This window comes from Lithobates pipiens, unplaced genomic scaffold (assembly GCF_037356315.1).
Source record: "Lithobates pipiens isolate NorthernLeopardFrog02 unplaced genomic scaffold, aLitPip1_a1.2 Scaffold_19, whole genome shotgun sequence".
In the NCBI taxonomy this organism is placed as follows: domain Eukaryota; kingdom Metazoa; phylum Chordata; class Amphibia; order Anura; family Ranidae; genus Lithobates; species Lithobates pipiens.
Window position 1 is genome coordinate 179,991,227 of NW_027507764.1, and position 22,231 is coordinate 180,013,457.

Consider the following 22,231-nt stretch of genomic DNA (forward strand, 5'->3'; position numbering starts at 1 on the left):
CAATTACACAAGTAGTGATTATAATCCACAGGGAATGACATGGAAGTCAAACTGCTGAACTTTTAATTCTTCCCCACTGCGTAACCTGGGCATATCGATCATGAACTCTGTCTCATTAGGGAACTGGTTCATCCCAGAAGCAGTCCAGCACATTAACCACTTGCTTACTGGGCACTTAAACCCCCCTCAGTCCCAGACCAATTTTCAGCTTTCAGCGCTGATGCACTTTGAATGACAATTGCGCGGGCATACAACACTGTACCCAAATTAAATTTTTATCATTTTTTTCCCACAAATAGAGCTTTCTTTTGGTGGTATTTAGTTACAGCTCGGAGTTTTATTTTTTGCTAAACAAACAAAAAAAGATGCAAAAAAAAAAAAAAATCATGTTTTAATAGTTTGTTATAAAATTTTGCAAACGGGTCATTTTTCTCCTTCATTGAAGTGCGCTGATAAGGCGGCACTGATAGGCTGCATTGGTGGGCACTGATGGGCTGCATTGGTGGGCACTGATAGGCTGCATTGGTGGGCACTGATAGGCTGCATTGGTGGGCACTGATAGGCTGCATTGGTGGGCACTGATAGGCTGCATTGGTGGGCACTGATAGGCTGCACTGGTGGGCACTGATAGGCATAGTTAAGGCGGCACTAATAGGCACAGATAAGGCGGCACCGATGGGCACAGATAAGGCGGCACCGATGGGCAAAGATGGGCACAGATAAGATGGCACGGATGGGTGGCACGGATAAGTGGCACGGATGGGTGGCACGGATGGGCACTGATAGGTACCACAGATAGATGGGACTGATGGGCACTGATAGGTGGCACTGATAGGTGGCTCTGATAGGTGGCACTGATGGGCGGCACTGCTGGGCACTGATGGGCGGCACTGGGGTGCAGCACCTTTGAGGCACTGTGGGTGGCACTGTGGGTGGCACTGTGGGGTGGCACTGTGGGTGGCACTGTGGGCACTATGGGCACAGACGGGGGGCACTTACTTTTACTTTTAGTTCTACTTCAGGATGGCACTGCGGGAGGCAGGTGGGCACTGGTAGGTGGCATGTGGTGCCTTGCATTGCTGGCCGTGATCGGGACTGATGTCCCGATCACGGCCGCTGGTGATCGGCTTTTTTTTTTTCTCCTCGCGCTGTCAGCGCGAGGAGGAATAATAGCCGATTACCGGCTCCATTCTATCACATGATCAGCTGTCATTGGCTGACAGCTGATCACGTGATAAGGGGTCGGGATCGACCCCTTACACGGATCGGTGATCAGGCGAGTCTCACGGACTCGCCGATCACAGAGCGCGCCGCGCGCGCCCCTCAGGGGGCGCGCAGGCCACTCGTAACCGGGACGACGTCAATAGACGTAGTCCCGGAAATCTAGGTCCGCGCTAATGCCGTCATTCGGCAATAGCGCGGATCCCAAGTGGTTAATAATCTGCATCAAAAAAACAGGAACACTGTTTTCAATGTATTCCACCAGTGCAGATTGTTCCAGTGCAGTCAGCAAAAGTAGAGCATGCTGCTTTTTTTTTTCTGTATGGAATGCGATAAAACTCATCAAAGATGCACCAGAATGGACATGTCCTGAACCCAGATGATGGGAAGAAAAAAAGGGAGAAAACTCACCGGAACACATCAAAAACAAATTGTGGTGTGGAACGACACTTAGATAAGATACTCTACCTCTCTGTGCACTGAAATATAGCTTTTAAATTGTCCTTTTGGAACTTTGCTTATTCCTTATCCTTATTCACATTTGTCATGTGAAATATATAAAAAATACTCCTGTAGTTAAAAATACACACATGCATAAAATGTATCAAACAATAAAGGTACTGTAATTATTATTTCCCTTTAGGGTGAAACTTTAGAAACCGTGACCACTGCAACAGTTTGTCTATTTAGTGCACAACCTCAGTTATTGGACCAAGTCCCACCTTTGGGTCACCTACCCAAGATACTCCATGCAATGAGCCACAAGAATAATGCAGTTCCAAAGTGTGCAATACGGGTCATCCACACAATGACAGATAATGAGGTAATTATATGCTTACTCTTTAAAATATATACTGTATGTTGATAAAGATGTATGCTTTAATAGATTGGGATTTATTTTTCTAGCTCTGTGTTCGAGCAATGGCTTCCCTTGAGACAATTGGACCTCTGATTTGTGGAATGAAAAAACGCTCAGACATGATAGGATTGGCATGTGAAGCACTTAACAGGATGTTCCAAAAGGAGCAAACTGAGCTTGTAGCACAAGTAAGAAAACCTGTTGTTTGAAAAAGTTTATAAAAGCCGTTTACATATTTTTTTCACTTTCATAATGACAGAGAAACCCCTTTAATTTGAGCTAGTCTAAAAACATCTATGATGTCCTTCCCTCCGTGCTTTTCTACTGATCAGCTGTTTGTTGAAAGGCAGCTCTAGGGCTGTTATTAAGCTGGCCCTACAGTAGTAGAACTTTGAAAAGTTCAAAACCAAGTTGACTTTTGTTTTCTACCAAAATCATGAGAAAATATAAAAGAGCAGGATGGAAAAATTTTCTTGAAGAAACAAATTGTTTATAGTTGGATGGATTCATTCAGTAAAGTCCATTTTGTTTTGAAATTTTAATGTTAAAAGCAAACGAAATTTTAAACTACTGTCAAATGACATTTGTCAATCATTGAATGTACAGAGAATGTTTGGAAATCTTCTAGTTTACAGCGAGCTTAAGTGTGTTCAGGATTACCTCATCTAAATCTTTGGAGAAGAAATCTGGGCTCAGATGCATAATTGTGTCCTTAGGATAAGTTCACCTTTGGTAACATATTACATGTGCCTCCTGTTTTTTTAGGGTGGAACATGCAACATGTTCCCAATGCTGCAGTCGCTGCCTGCTACACTCCCTTTCTGTGGCGGCAGTAGAAGTTTCCCATACTAGCTGTCCCTTTTTAAAACCGCCCACACGGCTGCGTCATTCCTTCACACAGCTCTCTGTGTGAATGAACTACAAGCCCTGACATCCTTTTGCGGTTGTCGACTTGCAGTTCTCAATGTATTACCCATGGCACTGTGGAGAACCATGGTAGTTCACTGAGTTTCTTCCATCAGTGTATCTGCCTGCCCATACGGGATGTACGGATATACAGATATACTAACAAATCTGATGGAGAAACCTGCATGGCACCAGCTATCTATTGATCGCTAGTGCAATGCTTTACAGACTCCATAAGGAAACAAAAAAAAAAAGCACATTCTTTTTCCTGTTTGGAAAATTTTCCCTGGAGCTGTTCTCTGGATTTCCAGAAGGAATGGTTTGTTTTACATTGTAGGTTCCCCTCTCTGGCCAGACCTCCTGGTTTGAATACTACTGGACACCTGCTGTATCTTCACCATCAAACATAAACCAGGTGTCCTTTCTGCATCAGGAGAGGTAGTCCAGTACCCATAGGAACAATACCATGGGTCTTCATTTTACACATGGTGGTGACACCCTTGAACAAAGTTCTTCCCAGGTAGCAACAACTGGACATAGAGGAAAGATTAAATCACCAAGGTGGATCTCGGACACTTTTCCAGGGGAAAGATGTTGGAGGAGGGTCAACTGTCTTCCTGCACTATCTGCAGGTGGAACCAACTAGTTTCCTGCTGCTGGTATACCCCATCAGGAACAGGAACTGCCTTAAGGCTTCCGTGGGACTTGTCTGGGGTTAGCGCCCTTTTTCTTGGCTGTTCAGCAGAATTCTGCATGGTTTCCATTTCTGGATTAAGTCACGCTAAAAATCCTGATAAGATTCCTGTCCCTTGTTCTAGCATCATCCTCTGCTACATCAGGGTTATAACCTGTCTCACCAGTTATGGATATGTTCTAATTTCTTTATCGTACATCATGGGTCACAGAGCCTTAAATAATAACTTAATGGATATATAGGCACATTCAGGTGATGGACACTGATATACCCAATCCAGGAAGTTCACTCTCTATATATCCTCCTCCTCCTTCCAGGAGCACATCATTTTTTTTGCCAGTGTCTAAGGTGTTGGTCACGAGTGAAGATGTGCTCTGAGGAGCTCCAGGAGGGATCCATGCTGTATTTAAAAAGCCTCCAACAGACCGGATCCATCCAAGGTGCCACTGAGGCCAAAGTGGATGGTACCCGGGCCTCGTATACAAAGCACAAGGTTTTGCCTGTAACGCCTCTCTTTGTAGGGCTGGACCCGGGGACCCAGAGCTTTGGTCATGCTACATTACGTAAAAGCTTTTCCTGGCGGGGTGCTTTTTACAGGTCCAAGGGAGTGGAACCCCGATAAAAAGGGACCCGGTCCTTGAAAGTTTGATAAACGTAGTCCGCCGTGATGGGTGAAGCTTGGATTGACTGTTAAATCGGTAAATTCTGCAGCGGGGATAAGGTAAGGGAAGAAACTTAGGAACTAAAAAGTCCAGCTATGTTTTCTTTAAGGGAAAAATGTTACCGTGCTGTAAATCTCCTCTGCAGACCCGAAAGCCTCCAGCGCTGGAATATTTTTTCAAACAAAAGGAGGGGGCAGGTTTTCAAAGGGGCCTAGGCATGGCGCCGTGTAATGTCCATGAGGACGCATGGCGAACAAATAGGCTTAACAATTAGCTGGAGCAGTCTCTCCTCGGCTGATAGTGAAGAGAAGCAAGCAGGCTGCACACAGGGATTCAGGAGAGGTGGGGCATGTAAGGGTTGCAACTGACATTCCTGATACAGGAACGACATTTTTCCCAGCACTAGGCTGAACTTAATAGCGGCATCATTCTGTGATGACTATGTTCAGCAAGTAGTGCAATTTAATAATACCTCTGCTTTTGTGCTTAGGACAATGCGTACCAAAAAAGACACCACAAAAAACTAAAGGTTTCACCCCCAGGCGTTAGGAATTGCAGTCGCATACTGTCATCCTAAAATACCAATTATGGCCAGCCAGGGTGACCCATTGGAACAAATTGATGGTGCAGCTGCTTCTCACATCTCAGCCCCTGTATACATGACTGAAGATGTCTTTTCCTCCACCCTGCAAGGCCTGGAAGGAAGATTAGCGGTTTTAATCGCATCCTCCATTCAAATGGATAGGAAGCATGAATGAATGAATGAATGAATGAAATACTTATATAGCGCACAATGCGAACTGAATCGCCTCTAGGCGCTGTGGCGAGCTTTGATCATCTGCTAAAAGAGGAAGGTCTTGAGTTTTTTCCTAAAAGCCAGGTGATTTTCTTCCAGGCGGATGTTGATTGGTAGAGCATTCCATAGCAGAGGCCCTTGGACAGCGAATCTCCGATCACCCTTGGATTTATACCGGGCTTTGGGCACGAGGAGGAGGTTTTTGTTGGCTGATCGAAGACTGCGGTTTGGTGTGTAATGATTTATTTTCTCCATTAGGTATTGCGGAGCTTCTCTATGCACGCATTTGTGGGTGAGGCAAAGGGTCTTGAACGTGATCCGATTTTTTACGGTTAGCCAATGTAAGCTCCTCAGTGAAGGAGAAATGGATTCCCAGGGTTTTTTTCCTGTTATCAGCCTTGCCGCCGTGTTTTGGATCAGTTGTAATCGCGCAAGTTGATATCTAGCATGCTAGATCCCCTTCCCCCACTTAAGACCCTTTGCAAGGGGAACAGTGGGCATGGGGTGAGGTGTTACCCTCAGGCGATCAGGAGGAAAGACAAACCGATGATTCCTCTTCAGAGGAAACAACAGTAGGTGAACCTTTCCGCCCACAATCTGAAAAATTGCTGATACAATCTCTTACGGAGATGGTTCATTCTACTTTCATGCTACCCCTCTGCTGAAAGCTGTTTCTTCCTTGGGTTCCTTTTAAAACCTTCACAGCCTTTGCATGCGTTTCCTGTTCATGCATTACTAGAACAGCTTATTTATGCTGAATGGGATCACCCGGATAAGCATTTTCTCCCTCCAAAGAGATTTTAATTTCTTTATCCTATGGAGGAGAAATTCACTAAAAAATGGAAGGTACCAGCAGTAGACGCTGCGATGTCCAGTGTGAATAAAAGTCTAACTTGTCCAGTAGACAATGCACAAATGCTTAAGGATCCAACAGATAAAACGTTGGAATTCCTGTTAAAATTCTCTTTTTAATTGGCAGGTGCCGTTACTCAGCCTGCAGTCGCTGCAATAGGCATCTTTCAATCCCTAAAAGACCATTTTAGACAGGCCCTTAAAGAGGTTCCTGCACAACAAGCCCAGGAATTGGCCAAACTACCAAAAGCATTATGCTTTGCCATAGATGCCATTAAAGAATCTATCCACCTGGCGTCCCGCCTTACGCTTATGCTAGTACATATGCATAGAATCCTCTGGTTAAAAAATTGGACAGCCGAAGCACCATGTAAAAAGCTCCTGATTGGGTTCCCTTTTCATGGGGATCAGCTATTTGGGGCCAATTTTGACAAATACATCCAAACATTTTCTAGTGGGAAAAGTACTCTTTTCTCAATCAAAAAGTATAAACACCCTTCTTTTAAATGGCCTCATTCTTCTGCGCCAGGGGCTTCCGCCTCTAGGCAATGGCGACGGCCTCCACCATCAGGCTCTAGAGGGAAATTTCAGGGTCAGGCCCAGGCTCAAAAGACCTGGAGCTGGAACCCTGCAAAGCAGAATCCTAAAGCCTCATCATGAAGAGGACCTCCCCCTCGCCAGGTTGGGGGGAAGACTTCTGCAGTTTTTAGACATCTGGCAAGAGGAAATTCAGGACAGATGGGTCATCTCCATGGTAACTCTGGGGTACAAGTTTGAATTTCGGGACTTTCCACCATCTCATTTCCTGAGGTCAAGTGTTCCCAAAGATCCAGAGAAAAGGCAATCTCTGTTTCGGGCACTAGACCGATCAATGGCTCAGGGGGTGATCATGCAGATCCCCCACAGAAGAGCAAGGTTTGGGGTTTTATTCAAACCCCTTCACAGTACCAAAACTGAATGGAGATGTCAGACCCATTCTAGATCTAAAGAATCAAAATCAGTTCCTGAAGGTCCGCTCCTTTCGCATGGAGACGATCAGGCCAGTCGTTTCTATCATACTAGGAGAAGATCGACTTTATGGATGTATATCTGCATGTTCCTATATTTCCCGCACACCAAAGGTTTCTGCAGTTCGAAGTAGAACAGCAGCATTTACAGTTTTATAGCCTTGCCCTTCGGGCTAGCTACAGCACCCTGGGTGTTGACAAGTCCTGGCCCCACCTCTAGCCAGGTTAAGGGCACAGGGCATAACAGTCTTGGCGTGCTTAGATGATCTATTGTTAAGACCAGTCGTGGCTCGTTTAGAGTAAAACATGCGCATTACAACCAGTTACCTAAAAAGTTTGGGTTGGATTCTGAACCTAGAGAAATCTTCCTTAAAACCGATAAAAAGGCTGAAGTACTTGGGTCTGATCATACACAGCTCAGAAAAAGGTGCCTCAGGCAAACATCAACTCCATAAGAGAGCTGGCGCGGATGGTCAGATCCCTCCATTCGCCTTTGCATGAAGTTGCTAGGAAACATGGTGGCTTCATTCAAAGCGGTTCCCTATGCCCAGTTCCATTCAAGGCTGTATCCTATCTGCTTGTAACAAAACAATTCAAGCTTTAGACTTGCCAATGCGGCTGTCGCCAAAGGTGTCCCAAAGCCTCAGTTGGCGGTCACTAACCCAGAATCTTCTGAAAGGAAAATCCTTCAGACCAGTTATCTGGAAAGTGATAACAGCAGATGCCAGCCTTTAAGGCTGGGGAGCAGTACTAGAAAAGACAACTGTCTAAGAACATTGGTCAAGAGCCAAAAAAAACCTTGCCCATCAATATCCTAGAGATTTGGACAGTGCGTCTCACTCTAAAGGCCTGGACTTCCAGGTTACAGGATTGTCCTGTCAGGATCCAATATGACAGTGCCACAGCTGTGGCCTATATCAATCACCAAGGGGGCACCAAGAGTCTCTCAGCACAGAGAGAGGTGAACCATATTCTAACTTGGGCAGAAAGGAATGTTTTGTGCCTATCAATAGTCTTCATTCTGGGAGTAAAGAATTGGCAGGCAGACTACTTGAGTCGCCAGCTGTTATTCCAGGGGGAATGGTCTCTTCACCCCCGACATATTTTGGGCTATTTGCCAAAGATGGGAGACTCCAGACGTTAGATCTTCTAGCGTCAAGATTCAAAATGAAGTTGGTCAGCTTTGTGTCCAGAACAAGGGATCCACTTGCATGCGGAACAGATGCGTTGGTGACGTTGAGATTAGTTCTCACTGATATATGCATTTTCTCCTATTCAATTGCTGCCTTGACTTCTTTGCAGGATCAAGCTGGAAAGAAAGCTGGTAATTCTGGTAGCACCAGCATGGCCCAGAAGGTCATGGTATGCGGAAATCATAAAGGTGGCAGTGGAGGGTCCATGATCCCTCCCACTACGGCCAGACCTACTATCACAGTGGCCAATATTCCATCCTACCTTGCGGTCACTCTGGCCAGACCTACTATCACAGGGGGTGATATTCCATCCTACCTTACGGTCTTGGCTATTGAAACCCACATTCTGAAGAAACGTGGGCTTTCCGGGTAAGTTATCTCTACCCTGATTAATGCAAGGAAGCCAGCTTCCAGAACGATATATTATAGAGTCTGGAAGGCTTATGTTTCCTGGTGTGAATCCAAGGGTTGGCACCCTCGGAGGTATATCATAGGCATAATTCTTGCCTTTCTACAATTAGGCGTAGAGATGAAATTGGCCTTGAGTACTTTTAAAGGCCAAGTCCCAGCCTTATCTGTCTTATTTCAAAGACCACTTGCTACACATTTTTTAGTCTGGCATTTTATGCAAGGGATGATGTGGCTTAATCCGCCAGTCAAACTTCTTTTGAACCCTTGGGACTTGAACTTAGTTTTGTTAATGTTACAAAAACGGCCATTTGAACTGATACAGCATATTCCCTTAGTCTTTCTGACAAGGAAGCTGGTGTTTTTGGTTGCTATATTCTCAGAAAGGAGGATTTCGGAATTGGCTGCTCTTTCTTGTAAAGAGCCATACTTGATAATGGCTCTTTACAGAGTAGTTTTATGCCCTTGTCCAGACTTTTTGCCAAAAGTGGTCTCAGGTTTTCACCTGAACCGAGATATTGTCCTGCCATGCTTTTTTCCTAAACCATGTTCCAGTGAAGAGAAGTCACTACATTGTCTTGATGTAGTGAGTGCTGTGAAATTTCTCTTTAAAGACAACTGCTCAGATTCAAAAGACTGATGTCTTATTTATTCTGCCGGAGGGTCCTAAGAAAGGTCAGGCAGCGTCAAAATCCACTGCCGCTAAGTGGATTCGGCAAGTTATAATTCAGACTTATAATTTAGAGGCAAGATTCCCCCTTTCCAAGTCAAAACTCACTCTCTACCAGGGCGGTTAGTGCTTCTTGGGCAGTGCGTCACCAGGCCTCCATGGCTTAGATCTGTAAGGCCGCAACTTGGTCTTCAGTGCATACATTCACAACATTTTATGAGGTGGATGTAAGGAGGTATCAGGATATCGCCTTCGGGCACAGTGTGCTGCAGGTAGCACTATAGGTCCTCAAGTCTGGGGGTACCCTTCAGGTTGTGTCTCCCTCCCCTCGAATAGAATTGCTATGGGACGTCCCATTAAGTTATTACTTAAGGTTCTGTGTCCCATGATGTACGATAAAGAAAATGGGATTTTTATAACAGCTTACCTGTAAAATCCTTTTCTTGTAGTACATCATGGAACACAGAGGTCCCTCCCCTCTTTTGGGATTTAAGTATATTTCTTTGCTACAAAAACTGATGCGCACCTGGAAGGAGGAGGGGTTATATAGGTAACTTCCTGGATTGGGTATACCAGTGTCCATCACCTGAACAAGCAAGCTATCGCTTGTGAAACGTCTACCATTGCCTGTATTTTTCTGATCCTTTTGACAATAAAGATGACATTGAGATAATTTGGAGTTCGAATGTGCATCCAATTCCTGGTCTTGTTCATCACCTGAAGGTGCCTATATATCCATTAAGTTATTACTTAAGGCTCTGTGTCCCATGATGCACTCCAAGAAAAGGATTTTGCAGGTAAGCTGTTATTAAAATCATACTTTTCATTTTCTTCCTACTCTTGTTGGGGTGTTTATGATGCAACTTCACCCCTTTAGCCATGCTCAAATTGAATACTGGCATCTCTTCTGGAGACCTTTTGACACCTGTGCAGGGTGTGTTTTTTTAGTCAATTTTGGGGTGAGTCTTTCCTTGCTGAGATGATTGCCTGTTCTGACAATCTCTCCAGTTATGAAGTTCTTATTTCTTTACTTTCATGGGACCAGGTGAGTAAGCAAAGGGCCATATACTGAGACTGGCTTGGTTTGCCTTTTTCAAATACTTTTTCCTAGATTCCTGGCCTGGTACTTGCTCCTACTGGGGACTTGATCCCCTTTCTTTGTTAGCTGCGTTAGGTTGGGTTTTTCATTCCCTATCAGAAATATATTCATTCCACCCCTTGGTGGCCCAGCATCTCATTTGCCTGTGTTTCAGTGCTCCCTTTCTTGCTGCATCATTCCTCTGGTTAGTGAGCATTTTTTTTTCTTGGACATCAGGTTGATCCACAGTGAGTTTCCTCTTGTCATATTTGAATGTTCCCTATCAGGCAGGATGTTCAGACTTCAGTTGTCAGATTTGGTTGTTGGTCCTTCAGGCAGCTCTTGGGGTGCAGGCAGTCTCCAAATCTGTTTTGTTGAGTAGTATTTGTATTGTTGCTGTTTGCCCATCCCTCATTTGGACTGTTGTTGGATGCCCCAATAGTATGACTTTGACTTCCTCTGTCTCTCAGTGGGTGAGAGAGAAAATTGGGTTTTTGTATTCACCAAAAAATCCTTTTCTATTGTCTAATACTGTATCTACTTATCACTAACCTGCATATCCATGATATTGTACATAGTTCTCTGCACTCTTTTTTTACTAAGTTGAAAATGCTTTTTTCTAGGCTCTGAAAGTGGAATTGGTTCCATATTTGCTAAGATTACTTGAAGGACAAGGTCTGGAAAACTTAGAAAGTCCAGCAGCCACAAAAGCTCAGATAGTTAAAGCATTGAAGTCAATGACTCGCAGCCTGCAGTATGGAGAACAGGTAAGTGTCCTGGGGAGAGTTTAGATGGATCCTTTATATTTGACTAATCACTAGTAGAGAAGGGCTCAGGAGTGTTCAGATCCTAGTCCAGACCCACCTAAGTGATCCTGCCAGCAAGCGGTCATCTGTACTATGCCAATGCATCAGGGAATATCTTGGCCGCTTATGATTGTACGAGATCTGTGATCACTTCCAGGAGGGATTAATCGGTAGGTTTGGACTAAGATCCCAAACATGCCTCAGCTCATCTCTAGTCACTAGCAAGTAAAAAGGTTATAAAAAGGCTCATAATAAATTCAATTCACTTGCCCTTTGTAGGTGAATGAAATCCTGTCTCGATCCTCTGTCTGGAGTGCCTTTAAAGATCAGAAACATGACCTGTTCATTTCTGAATCACAAACAGCAGGATACCTCACTGGTAAGTGGATTTGTTACATAAATGTAGCATAGTGAATTAAAATACATGTGTACACTGAGTGTAGATTTGTTGAGAAGAACAAAGACAGAGGACCTAAAAGCTATGTGGAATTTTGGTGTACCATATAAATCAATACAATATTTACATTTCTTTAGTAAAGTTAAGTATTCTAAAGCATGTAATTATGCTAGACTTTTATGTTTTTGTATGTTGATTATGAAAGGTGCTGCTACAGGCTACAAAACAGCTTATATTATAAGTTACTGATTGTATTTCAATAGCCTGTGTCATGGCATCCACTCATAAGAACCTCAAGCAGCCTCAGCTTTGGCTACTTGATACCTAGATCTTTGTAAAGTAAATTGTAAGAGTGTCATTTATATAATCTACTAAGTGTCCCTATAGAGTGAAATGGCAAAAAAATATTAATACAAACACACACATATATATATATATATATATATATATATATATATATATATAACCCATTTTTATGTTTTTATTTACATATTAAAAATATATAATAACGTTTACTACAAAACTTTGAGTGACCATTCACACGCAGGAAAAAGCATTGCTTTTCAATAAATTCCTAATGACACCCCAAACACAGATTGCAAATGCAGTGTGTTTGCCTGCATCTGATTGCATGGTACCATGCAATCTGGTTGCAGTGTGTTTTTAAAAGTAGTGCATGCACTACTTTCGGTGAGATCCAGTGCAATTTCAGCCCATTCAAATGAATGGAACGAAATTCACGTCGCACTGAATAGCACTGTTACACGCTCCAGTGTGAACTGGCACTACAAGTAACTACATGGTTTAGTTATCCTGATCTATTAAACCAGCAGAAAGAGTTGTGTTATTCATTTGAATTCACATGACTGGTCTGTATGGGATGGAGATTAAAAAAATTTATAAATAAAATAAAAAAGCTGTATATCTGCAAAGAAAAAAAATTTAATACCTTTGCTGCTGCCTGCAATGCCAAAGTCCACTGTGTGTGTTTAAGAGATAAACTAAGTGCAGAATGTTACGCATTCAATACTTCCAGAAGTGGTTTCCTCTTCTGACCACTGCATTACTGCAGTACACCATAATGACATGGGGGGGCAGCAGAACACCACTGAGGCACAGGCATCTGACAAATCCAGAAGTGTTCCAGATGCTGAACACCTTCAGCAAGCTTCACTCTTCAGTGCAGTAGAGTTTGACAGAACACAACGTATTAGTATTACTAATCTACTACAAATTTTTTAATTTTTTTAGCAGGGACATCTTTTTGTCCTTCACTGTCTCCTATCCTATGCTTTTGCATAAACTTCATTAGAGGGAGGCAGAGGAAGTCACCACACAGGACTTCCTTTAAATTGTTTTCACAGCAATAAAAGCCATTTTAGTATTATGATGAGCTACTTATTCTACAATATCCGCAATGTTCCATGCCAACTATTTATTTACATATAGTTGGTGACATTTAAAAGCATTTGGACATATTTTATAATGCAATATGAAAAAAATATTTGGCAAATAAGCTTTTTTATTATTGTATGTGTACTTTTTAAATTTCTATTATCTACTATTTCCATAGTCTAGTTTCTTGCTTACATAAAAAAAAAACGTGGTTAAATGATCTGCTGTAATAGCATGCCAGTTTGTGGTGACTGTGTACTAAGCATTCTTTAGAGCTATCAAAGGGTTCTATCCACAAATTATTTTCCCTAACTGTTCTTCTTTATCCCTATTAAGTTCCATCAGTAGTAGATGTACATCCTGAAAAAGTAGATCTAAAAAGAACCTGGATGTCAAAACTAACCTAAATGTTGCTATTTTAAAGCAAACCTTTCGTCATTTTTTCAACTTTCAACTTTTTTATTAGATTAGCAAATCTTCTGCCCTTGTTGTTTTAAATTTGGATAGTAAAATATTTTTTTTCTGCCAGTAAATACCTCATACAGCCCACTTCCTGTTTCTTGTTTGGTCATTAGCCTAGGCTCATGACATCATGCACAGCTCTCTCTCTTATGAGAGTTTGCCAGGAAGGGAGGGGCATTGAGTCATAAAAGGGCCAATGAGAGCTGCAGAGCTGGAGATTTGCCTCTGTGTAAATCCAGGAAGTGAACAGGCAGCAGCTTCAGCTGCCCACAGTTAAAATGGCTGCAGCCATACTTGGTGGAGGGAGATTTCTGCAGCATATTTAGCAAGTACAGAATCGCAGCATATATAAAATAATATGCAAAGTGTTTGGAGGGAAGCTTCAGAATGGCAAAGATGTTTTTATTACAAATTATGTGAGCAGACTGCAGTTCCTCTTTAAGTGATAGGTTCTTTAAAAAGCAAGTGGTTTTGTAGGTGTATTCTGGTAGTTCCCTGTATTCTCTTGCATGCTCCTGTATGTCTACATGTGCATGCTTATTTTCAGGAATGTGCATGCAGCTAGGGGAGTCTGTGGAAGGGTGCATATGGATGTACACGCAAGCTTACTTGTTAACTTTTACCACCCACTCGTGGCCAGGAGTTAGTGAAACCCGTGACCTTCAGAACAAGGTGACATGGAATTGTGTCACAGACTGCCGTGTACATTGAAATCTGTCTGCAAACAAATACAATATCCTGTTGCAACAGGCACTTAAAGGAATCCACCGATCAGCCATAGAATTATGACCACTGGCAGGTAAAGTGAATAACCTTGATGATCTCATTACACTGACATCTGGAAGTGGTCTACATTAACCATTTCAGCTCTCGAAGATTTACCCACTTCATGGCCAGGCAATTTTTTGCAATATGGCACTGCATACTTAAACTGACAATTGTGCGATGTACCTTAATAAAATACCCCCCCCACATATAGAGCTTTCTTTTGGTGGTATTTGATCACCTCTGCGGTTTCTATTTTTTGCACTATAAACAAAAGCACTAAAAACAATGCAGCCTGCCCGTGTCTGCCAATGCAGCCTGCCCGTGTCTGCCAATGCAGCCTGCCCGTGTCTGCCAATGCAGCCTGTGTCCAATGTAGCCTGTGCCCCACCACGTAGCCTACCTGTGGAGGGGAAGAGAGGGGAGCCGCTGGCCGGATGATCAGAGCAGGGAACATCACAGCTTTCATTTCAATAGCTTTGTGTTCTCCTGCCGTGTGCCATCACATAAGCCCCTCCCTTTATCCTAGGATTGGACGGGTGATCTGTCTATCAAAGTCCTGGAAAAAGGGGAGGGGCTGTATGTGACAGCAGACAGCGGGGGAACACACAGCTTTTGAAAGTGGGCAAGTGGAATTTTTGAGGGCTGATATATTGATTGGTTTGCGTGAAAATTATAGCATCTACAATCTATGGGATATTTTTTATTAAATGTTTTATTTTGTACTAGTAATGGCGGCGATCAGCGACTTCTGAAAATATGCACTGTCACTGTACTAATGACACTGACAGGGAACGGGTTAACATCAGGGGCAATCAAATGTGTGTCCTAAGGGGGTGCTTTCTATCTATGTGGGGGGTGCTTGTACTGTAAGGTAAGGATGAGCTCCGGCATGTCTTCACATAGCCAACGTGCAGAGCCCGCCAGGAAGTCGGCACTGCCCTGCGCTAATCACAGGCAGTGAGACATTGTCCCGATGTGTGGCTGCAGAGATCAGGAAATGTCTCACTGCCTGTGATTAGCGCAGCGCAATGCCGACTTCCTGGCGGGCTCTGCACGTGGGCTGTGCAAACACGCCGGAGCTCATCCTTACTGTAAGGAGACAGATCCATATTCCTTCTTGGCAGAAATGCAAGATATTTTCCTGTCACAGAAAGGCTTATTTGCCTTGTTTACATAGGCAGACCGCCATTCTGTCTGCCTTGGGAACGATAGGCAGGTCCTGGCGGACACGGCGATTGTCTCCTTACTGTGTTCAATCACAGCAGGAGCAGGTCACCAGTGGCATGCGTGCGTGCCCTAGACTCTAGAAAAAAAATTGCGTACAGGTACAAGATTTTGTGCTAAAGGGTCACCATCCTGCAGTAAATGTTCATGGGGCGGTCCTTAACCACTTAAGGACCAGCCGCCGCAGTTATACTGTGGCAGGTTGGCTCCCTTGGGCGAATCGCCATAGCTGTATGTTGGCCGCTTTAAGACTACTAGGGGGCGAATGCGACGAGGGCCGGGCACCCACGATTGCTTTTGAGAGAGAAAGACTGGAGGTCTGTCAATGTAAACAGACAGATCTCTGTTCTGTCAGGAGGGGGGAGACAGATCTGCTTTTCATACTGAGTATGAACAGCGATTTGTCTCCTCTCCCACTCAGTCCCATCCCCCCACAGTTAGAAACACTCCCTAGGCTCACATTTAACCCCTTGATCGCTCCCTAGTGTTAACCCCTTCCCCACCAATGACATTTATACAGTAATCAGTGGCTATTTTTAGATCTCTTCGCTATATAAATGTCAATGGTCCCACAAAAGTGTCTGATCTGTCCTGCGTAATACCGCTAAAAATCTCTGATCACAGCCATTACTAGTAAAATAAAAATTAATAATAAAAATGCCATACATATATGCCCTATTTTGTAGACGCTATAACTTTAATGCAAACCAATCAATATACGCTTATTGCGTTTTTTTTGTTTTGTTTTTTTTTTTTCAAATTATTTGTAGAAGAATACATATCGGCCTAAGCTTTTTTTTGGGGGGGGGGGGGGGATATTTATTAGTTTTTTGTTTTTTCAAAATTGTTAGTCTTCTTTTGTTACAGTGCAAACAATAAATGCGGAGGTGATCAAATACCACCAAAAGAAAGCTCTATTTGTTGGAAAAAATAGGAAACTAAATTTTGTTTGGGTACAGCATCGCACAACCGCGTAATTGTCAAAGCAGCGCAGTGCTGAATCGCAAAAAATGGTCTGTTCATTTAAGGGGGAAAATCCTTCCGATCCTTAAGTGGTTAAGCAGCAAGTGAACATGTTGACCTGTTGAAAACCGAATAAATGGGCAAGTGTAAGGATTTGATCAACTCCGACAAAGGCCAAATTGTAATGGCTAGACGACTGGGTCAGAGCATCTCCAGAGCTGCAGCTCTGCAGTGGTTAGAACCTACCAAAAGTGGTCCAAGACAGGAAAATTGGCGACAGGGTCATGGGGGCCAAGGCTCGTTAATGCACATGGGGAGCAAAGGCTGACCTGTTTAGTCAGATCCAATAGCATACAATAGCTCCAATTACTGAAAAAGTTAATGCTACTTCCAATAGAAAGGTGTCAGAACACCCAGCGCATCGCAGTTGGTTGCATATGGGGCTGCATAGCTGCCTACCAGTCAGTGCCCATGCTGACCCCTTGTCCATAACCGACAAAAGGAACGTTAGCATCAGAACTGGACAAGTTTGTGGTGTTGACTTTGCCTCCAAATCTCAATCCAATCAAACATCTGTGGGATGCGCTGGAAAAACCAGGCCCATCCATGGAGGCCCTACCTCACAACTTGGAGGATCTGCTATTGGTGGCTTGGAGCCAAATACTCCAGTATACTGTCAGAGGTCTTTTGGAGTCCATGCCTTGACAGGTATATGGAGGGCGGTCATAATGTTAAGGCTGATGGGTGTATATGTGCCTGCTTATTGTAATAAAAAATATGTTGCTAGGAAAGGAGCAGCAAAAGGGGGTATTATAGATAGAACCCTATGATTCCATGTTTTTGCTCATGTATCTATGCAGTTTTTTTTTGGGGGGGGGGGGGGGGGGGGATATTTGGATACTAGGAAAAAATTGGTGGAAAAAAAATGGTGGAGACAATCCATAGCCAATTGCACAGAGTTTGTGAAACAAGAACTTTGCCAAGAGATGGAACCCCTTTAAGTACTTGCCACTGTCTTTACCTGGTAAACCCTCTACTTCTTCCCTTAATGGAGCATTTGCATTCATTTGTGAAACATGACTTTGAAGTACAACACATATTGTGTAGACCTAGTGTAGGTGATAGATTAGCACAAACGACCATATGTGTAATCACTGGTGACTCACACTGCCAGGCAAAATTTAATGTGCGTGGACAATGTACCAGTAACAAATTGGCACATACACTATATTACCAAAAGTATTGGGATGCCTGGCTGTCCACACGGTTTAGGTGTCTATGGGGAATGTTTGACCATTCTTCCGGAAGCGCATTTGTGAGGTCAGGCACTGAAGTGGACGAGAAGGCCTGACTCGCAGTATCTACTCTAATTCATCCCAACAATGTTCTATCAGGTTGAGGTGAGGACTCTGTGCAGGCCAGTCAAGTTCCTCCACCCCAAACTCTCTCATCCATGTCTTTATGAACCTTGCTTTGTGCATTGGTGCGCAGTCATATTGGAAAAGGATGGGACCATCGTCAAGCTGTTCCCACAAAGTTGGGAGTATGAAATTGTCCAAAATGTCTTTGTATGCTGATGCCTTAAGCCAGGGGTGCCCAACCAGTGGCCTGCAGAGCCCTCTGATGTGGCCCACAACCCCCTGCTCTGGGATAGGATAAAAAGAATACTGTTATTAAAGGTTAGTTTATTACTAAAATCACAGTGTATATATGGGCATTTCTTTTCTGCAGTGGTTACTGGGCTGCTTTGAAACTGATCCACAGATGCAGAGCAATTTACCTGCGGGTTACCTGCACGGAGCCATATAGACTTCTATTATTACCTGCAAGTTTGGTGAGCTTCCTGAAAGTGCATCAAACCTGCACAATATAATAGAAGTCTATTGTCCTACCAATTGGACCCTCCATTCACCTCTAAGTAGTGCAAACATAAACCGACTTGTGTTCCAATACAATCCGCTAAAATGTATCGTGGGCTAAGTCCTTGTCTGCTCTCCAAATGCAGAGTGGACACGGACATGCCATCCACCCGCTCCGCTCATTGTGGCCCGCGACCGGTTACCAAGTCGCTTAAGTGGTCCTCTCTCTTCAAAAGGTTGGGTACCCCTGCCTTAAGCGTTACCTTTTACTGGAATGAAGGGGCCAGGCCCAACCCCTGAAGAACAACCCCACACCATAATCCCCCCTCCACTAAATGAGTTGGACCAGTGCACAAAGCAGGTCCATAAAGACACGGATGAGCAAGTTTGGGGTAGAGGAACATAACTGACCTGCACAAAGTCCTGACCTCAACCCGATGGAACACCTTTGGGATGAATTGGAGCAGACACTGTGAGCTAGGCCTTCTCATCCACATCAGTGCCTGACTTCACAAATGCGCTTCTGTAAGAATGGTCAAACATTCCCATAGATACACTCCTAATCCTTGTGGACGGCTTTCCCAGAAGAAACTGTTATAGTTGCAGAGGGTGTGCCAACTCAATATTGAACCCTACAGGCCAAGACTGGGAAGCCATTAAAATTCATTTGGGTGTAAAGGTAGGCGTCCAAATACTTTTGGTAATATAGTGTAAGTGTATTTTACATTTTAGTGTTGGTGAGTGTGCCGTATTTGTGACAACAGGATGTCTTAAATATCTTCCGTCAAGCTTCCATTTTTGTTATTTCCTGTAAGAAACAATTAAAATTATTTAAGCTGAGTGTAAGGTATATATGACACTATCCTCTGAAATCCGTTACATCTGGAAGCAGCCATTACTAACAAATACTAGTTGCCAGGCTTCCACAATTTGCATTCACTGCCCTGGAAAAGGCAATGCCGATTTAAATATAGCGCAGTCAGAACTCCCAATCTCTGTGTTTATTCCAGGTCATGCCAAAAGATGAAGCCATTGGATCAGCATGACAGACACAGACAGACAGCTTTTTCAGGCAGAAGTCAAGCTGAGGCCAACAAGTAGAACTAGTAGAGTAGTTAACGTAGAACTATAGGTAAAAATGTATTTTTTTTTTTTTCTATTTTGGATAGAGCAAGAGAAGGTTAAAACCCCTGTCAGATTTTCTTTTCCGCCATCTGTGTCCCATTGCAGACATTTACCTTCTCTTCCTGTCCCATAACCAAACAGGAAGTTGGAGGAAATCGCTGTAAATTAAGGGAATTCTTTGAGGACTCCCAGGTCACAAGAACTAGTGTGTCCATTAGAAGATTCTCTGGGGACAACCCAAAATTTGTCAAACAAGACAAATACAGAGGGTGGGTCTCCCTAACAGGCTCACACACCGCAATAAAAACTGACAGGGGTTCTAATCCCTCCCCACTCTGCTCAAAACTAAAAGAAAGTTTTGCCTTTTAGTTATACTTTAAAGTTCAGAATATACTGGCCTTCCTCACCATCCCGAGGTGTATTGGAGATTTTGCCTAATATTCTATTAGTAAACAATCATTGGAGTGAGATGAAGGTACAGAACGATAGGCTTAGGAAGTTGCTCTGACTGGTCTTTCCAAGAGCCTGAATAGTAACATAGAGTGCAATTTGTATTCTAAACTTGCCTTTCTGAATTTCCGTGATGGTCTAGAATAAGCCTTTAATGAAAGACGACTCGCTATGCTACACAATATGTGCATTTATTTCCTGACCGGTGAGGTGGTGCAAGTGCTTGTTAAGGCCAGTTTTTGCGGAAAGTCCTTCTGCATATTGTAATCATCTTCCTAACCTCTTCCCTGGCTTTTCACTTTTCTTTTCTTCCTTCAGGTGTCTCTCCTTCCCTTCTTACTGGTAGCAGCCCCCTTCACCTCAGAAGTGGGCTTTAGATGCTCTCTTCCAAGCAGCTTGCTAACTGCTGTGTAGCTCTGTAACACCAGGTAGACCATCTATTGCTATTTTGCTTGTTGCACCTGCTGAATTCATGCATCTTGTACTGTATGCAATGTTCCTGTGAACCCGCAACCTTCTAGGTGTATGACTATTTAATTGTACAGTATGGTATAAGGTAAGCTACAGCAGACTGTTGATTATTACTTTTGCATTTTGGAACAGGAGGCTTCATAATGGTAAAAACATGATTTGCAGCGTTTTTCATAAATTTACCATCATGTGTTCTATCAATAAGTTTATATTAGCGGTACTCTCCGGGTAGTTGAAGTGGTTGAAAATCTGAGACCTTAAATATCTCAATCAACAGAACTAAGTGACATTTCTGCCTGCTGCTTTTTTCCTCTGCTATCAGCATAAATCACTTCTGATGAGTTTTCCTGACACCAAGAGAAAAATGGTGACAGGGAAAGGGTCTCCAGCAGATTGACAGCCTCAGCTCTGTTCCTGTGTGATGTGTGAAAGGGGGTGTGTCCCTTCCCTCCAATCACTGCTCAGAGCTCTTTTCCCTGAGCTCTGCAGAGTGTAACTTCAGCTCCATGTCCCCTTTTTTCTGACCGCTCAGACAAGATTAAGAAATTCTGGATGGCTGTTAAGAAGAGAAGACCACAGGTAAACAGATACAACTTATGTAGGAGGGTTTATTTCATCTGTGTGTCACCTGAGGCCAGTCACTTGACTGGGTATCTGTAAGGGTATACAACCACCTTAACCACTAGACAACCAGCCGCTGCAGTTATACTGTGGCATTTTGGCTCGCTTGGGCAAATCGCCGTAGGTACACGTCAGCTGCTTTAAGACTTCTAGGGGGTGCGCGCAACAACGGAGCCAGTGAGTGTGCCTGGCGGACTGCAATGTTTGCCAGTCACCCATGATCGCTGCTGAGAGACACAGAGCGGAAATCTGTCAATGTAAACAGACACATCTCCATTCTGTCAGGGGTGAAGAGACACACCAGTTGTTCATACTAAATATGAATTGCGATATGTCTTCTCTTTCAGGCAGTCCCATCCCCCCACAGTTAGAATCACTCCCTAGGATACACATTTAACCCCTTGATCGCCTTCTAGTGTTAACCCCTTCCCTGCCAGTGACATTTATACAGTAATCAGTGGCTATTTTTTTATCTCTGATCGCCGTATAAATGTCAGTAGTCCCAAAAATGTGTCAAGTGTCCGATCTGTCTGCAGCAATGTCGCGGTCTCAATAAAAATCACAGATCGCCACCATTAGGAGTAAAAAAATTAATTAATAATAAAATCTATCCACTATTTGTAGACGCTATAAATTTTTGGCAAACCAATCAATATATGCTTATTGCAGTGTTTTTTTTTTAACCAAAAATATGTAGAATACATATCGGCCTAAACTGAGGAAGAAACTTGTTGTTGTTTTTTTTTTTTTTTTGTATATTTGTTGGGGGGTATTTATTATAGGCAAATGTAAAAAATATTGATTTTTTTTTCAAAATTGTCGCTCTTTTTTTGTTTATAGCGCATAAAATAAAAATTGCAGAGGTGATCAAATACCACCAAAAGAAAGCTCTATTTGTTGAAGAAAAAGGACATCAATTTTGTTTGGATACAATGTCGTATGACCACGCGATTGTCAGTTAAAGCGACGCAGTGCCGTATCTCAAAAAAAATGGTCTGGTCATTAAGGGGGCTTCTGGTGCTGAAGTGGTTAAAGAAAGTGTGCCGCTTTATATAGTCCTTTAAAACACAACAGTTAAGGCTGGTACACACAGGCCACTATAGGTCGGTTAAACACAAACCAGCCAATATTCGGCCCTGGAAAACCAGCATCTAATCAGTGCTCGCAGCCAATGGGCAGTGTGTTCTGGTGGGGACAGGGGGTGGCAGTCCCCCCTGTCAGAACACAATAGTTCAGCGGGGGGGGGGGGGGAGATTGCCGCTTAGTACAGTGACCTCTTCATGTTTTTTTTTTTTTTGTTTTCTTAATTTAGCCCGCAGGGTTGAATGAAAAAAAACTTCCGCT

General features: G+C 43.3%; 1 protein-coding gene across 1 annotated transcript in view; it reads left to right on the forward strand.

Annotated features, from left to right (window-relative positions):
• DNAJC13 (DnaJ heat shock protein family (Hsp40) member C13) overlaps positions 1-22,231 on the forward strand; it is a 270,970-nt gene that overhangs the window by 236,361 nt on the left and 12,378 nt on the right. Inside the window, exons 53-56 of the mRNA XM_077491519.1 lie at positions 1,865-2,044; positions 2,128-2,268; positions 10,970-11,113; positions 11,432-11,531. Of these exons, the coding sequence (XP_077347645.1) occupies positions 1,865-2,044; positions 2,128-2,268; positions 10,970-11,113; positions 11,432-11,531 (565 nt within the window). The remainder of the gene's footprint in view (positions 1-1,864; positions 2,045-2,127; positions 2,269-10,969; positions 11,114-11,431; positions 11,532-22,231) is intronic.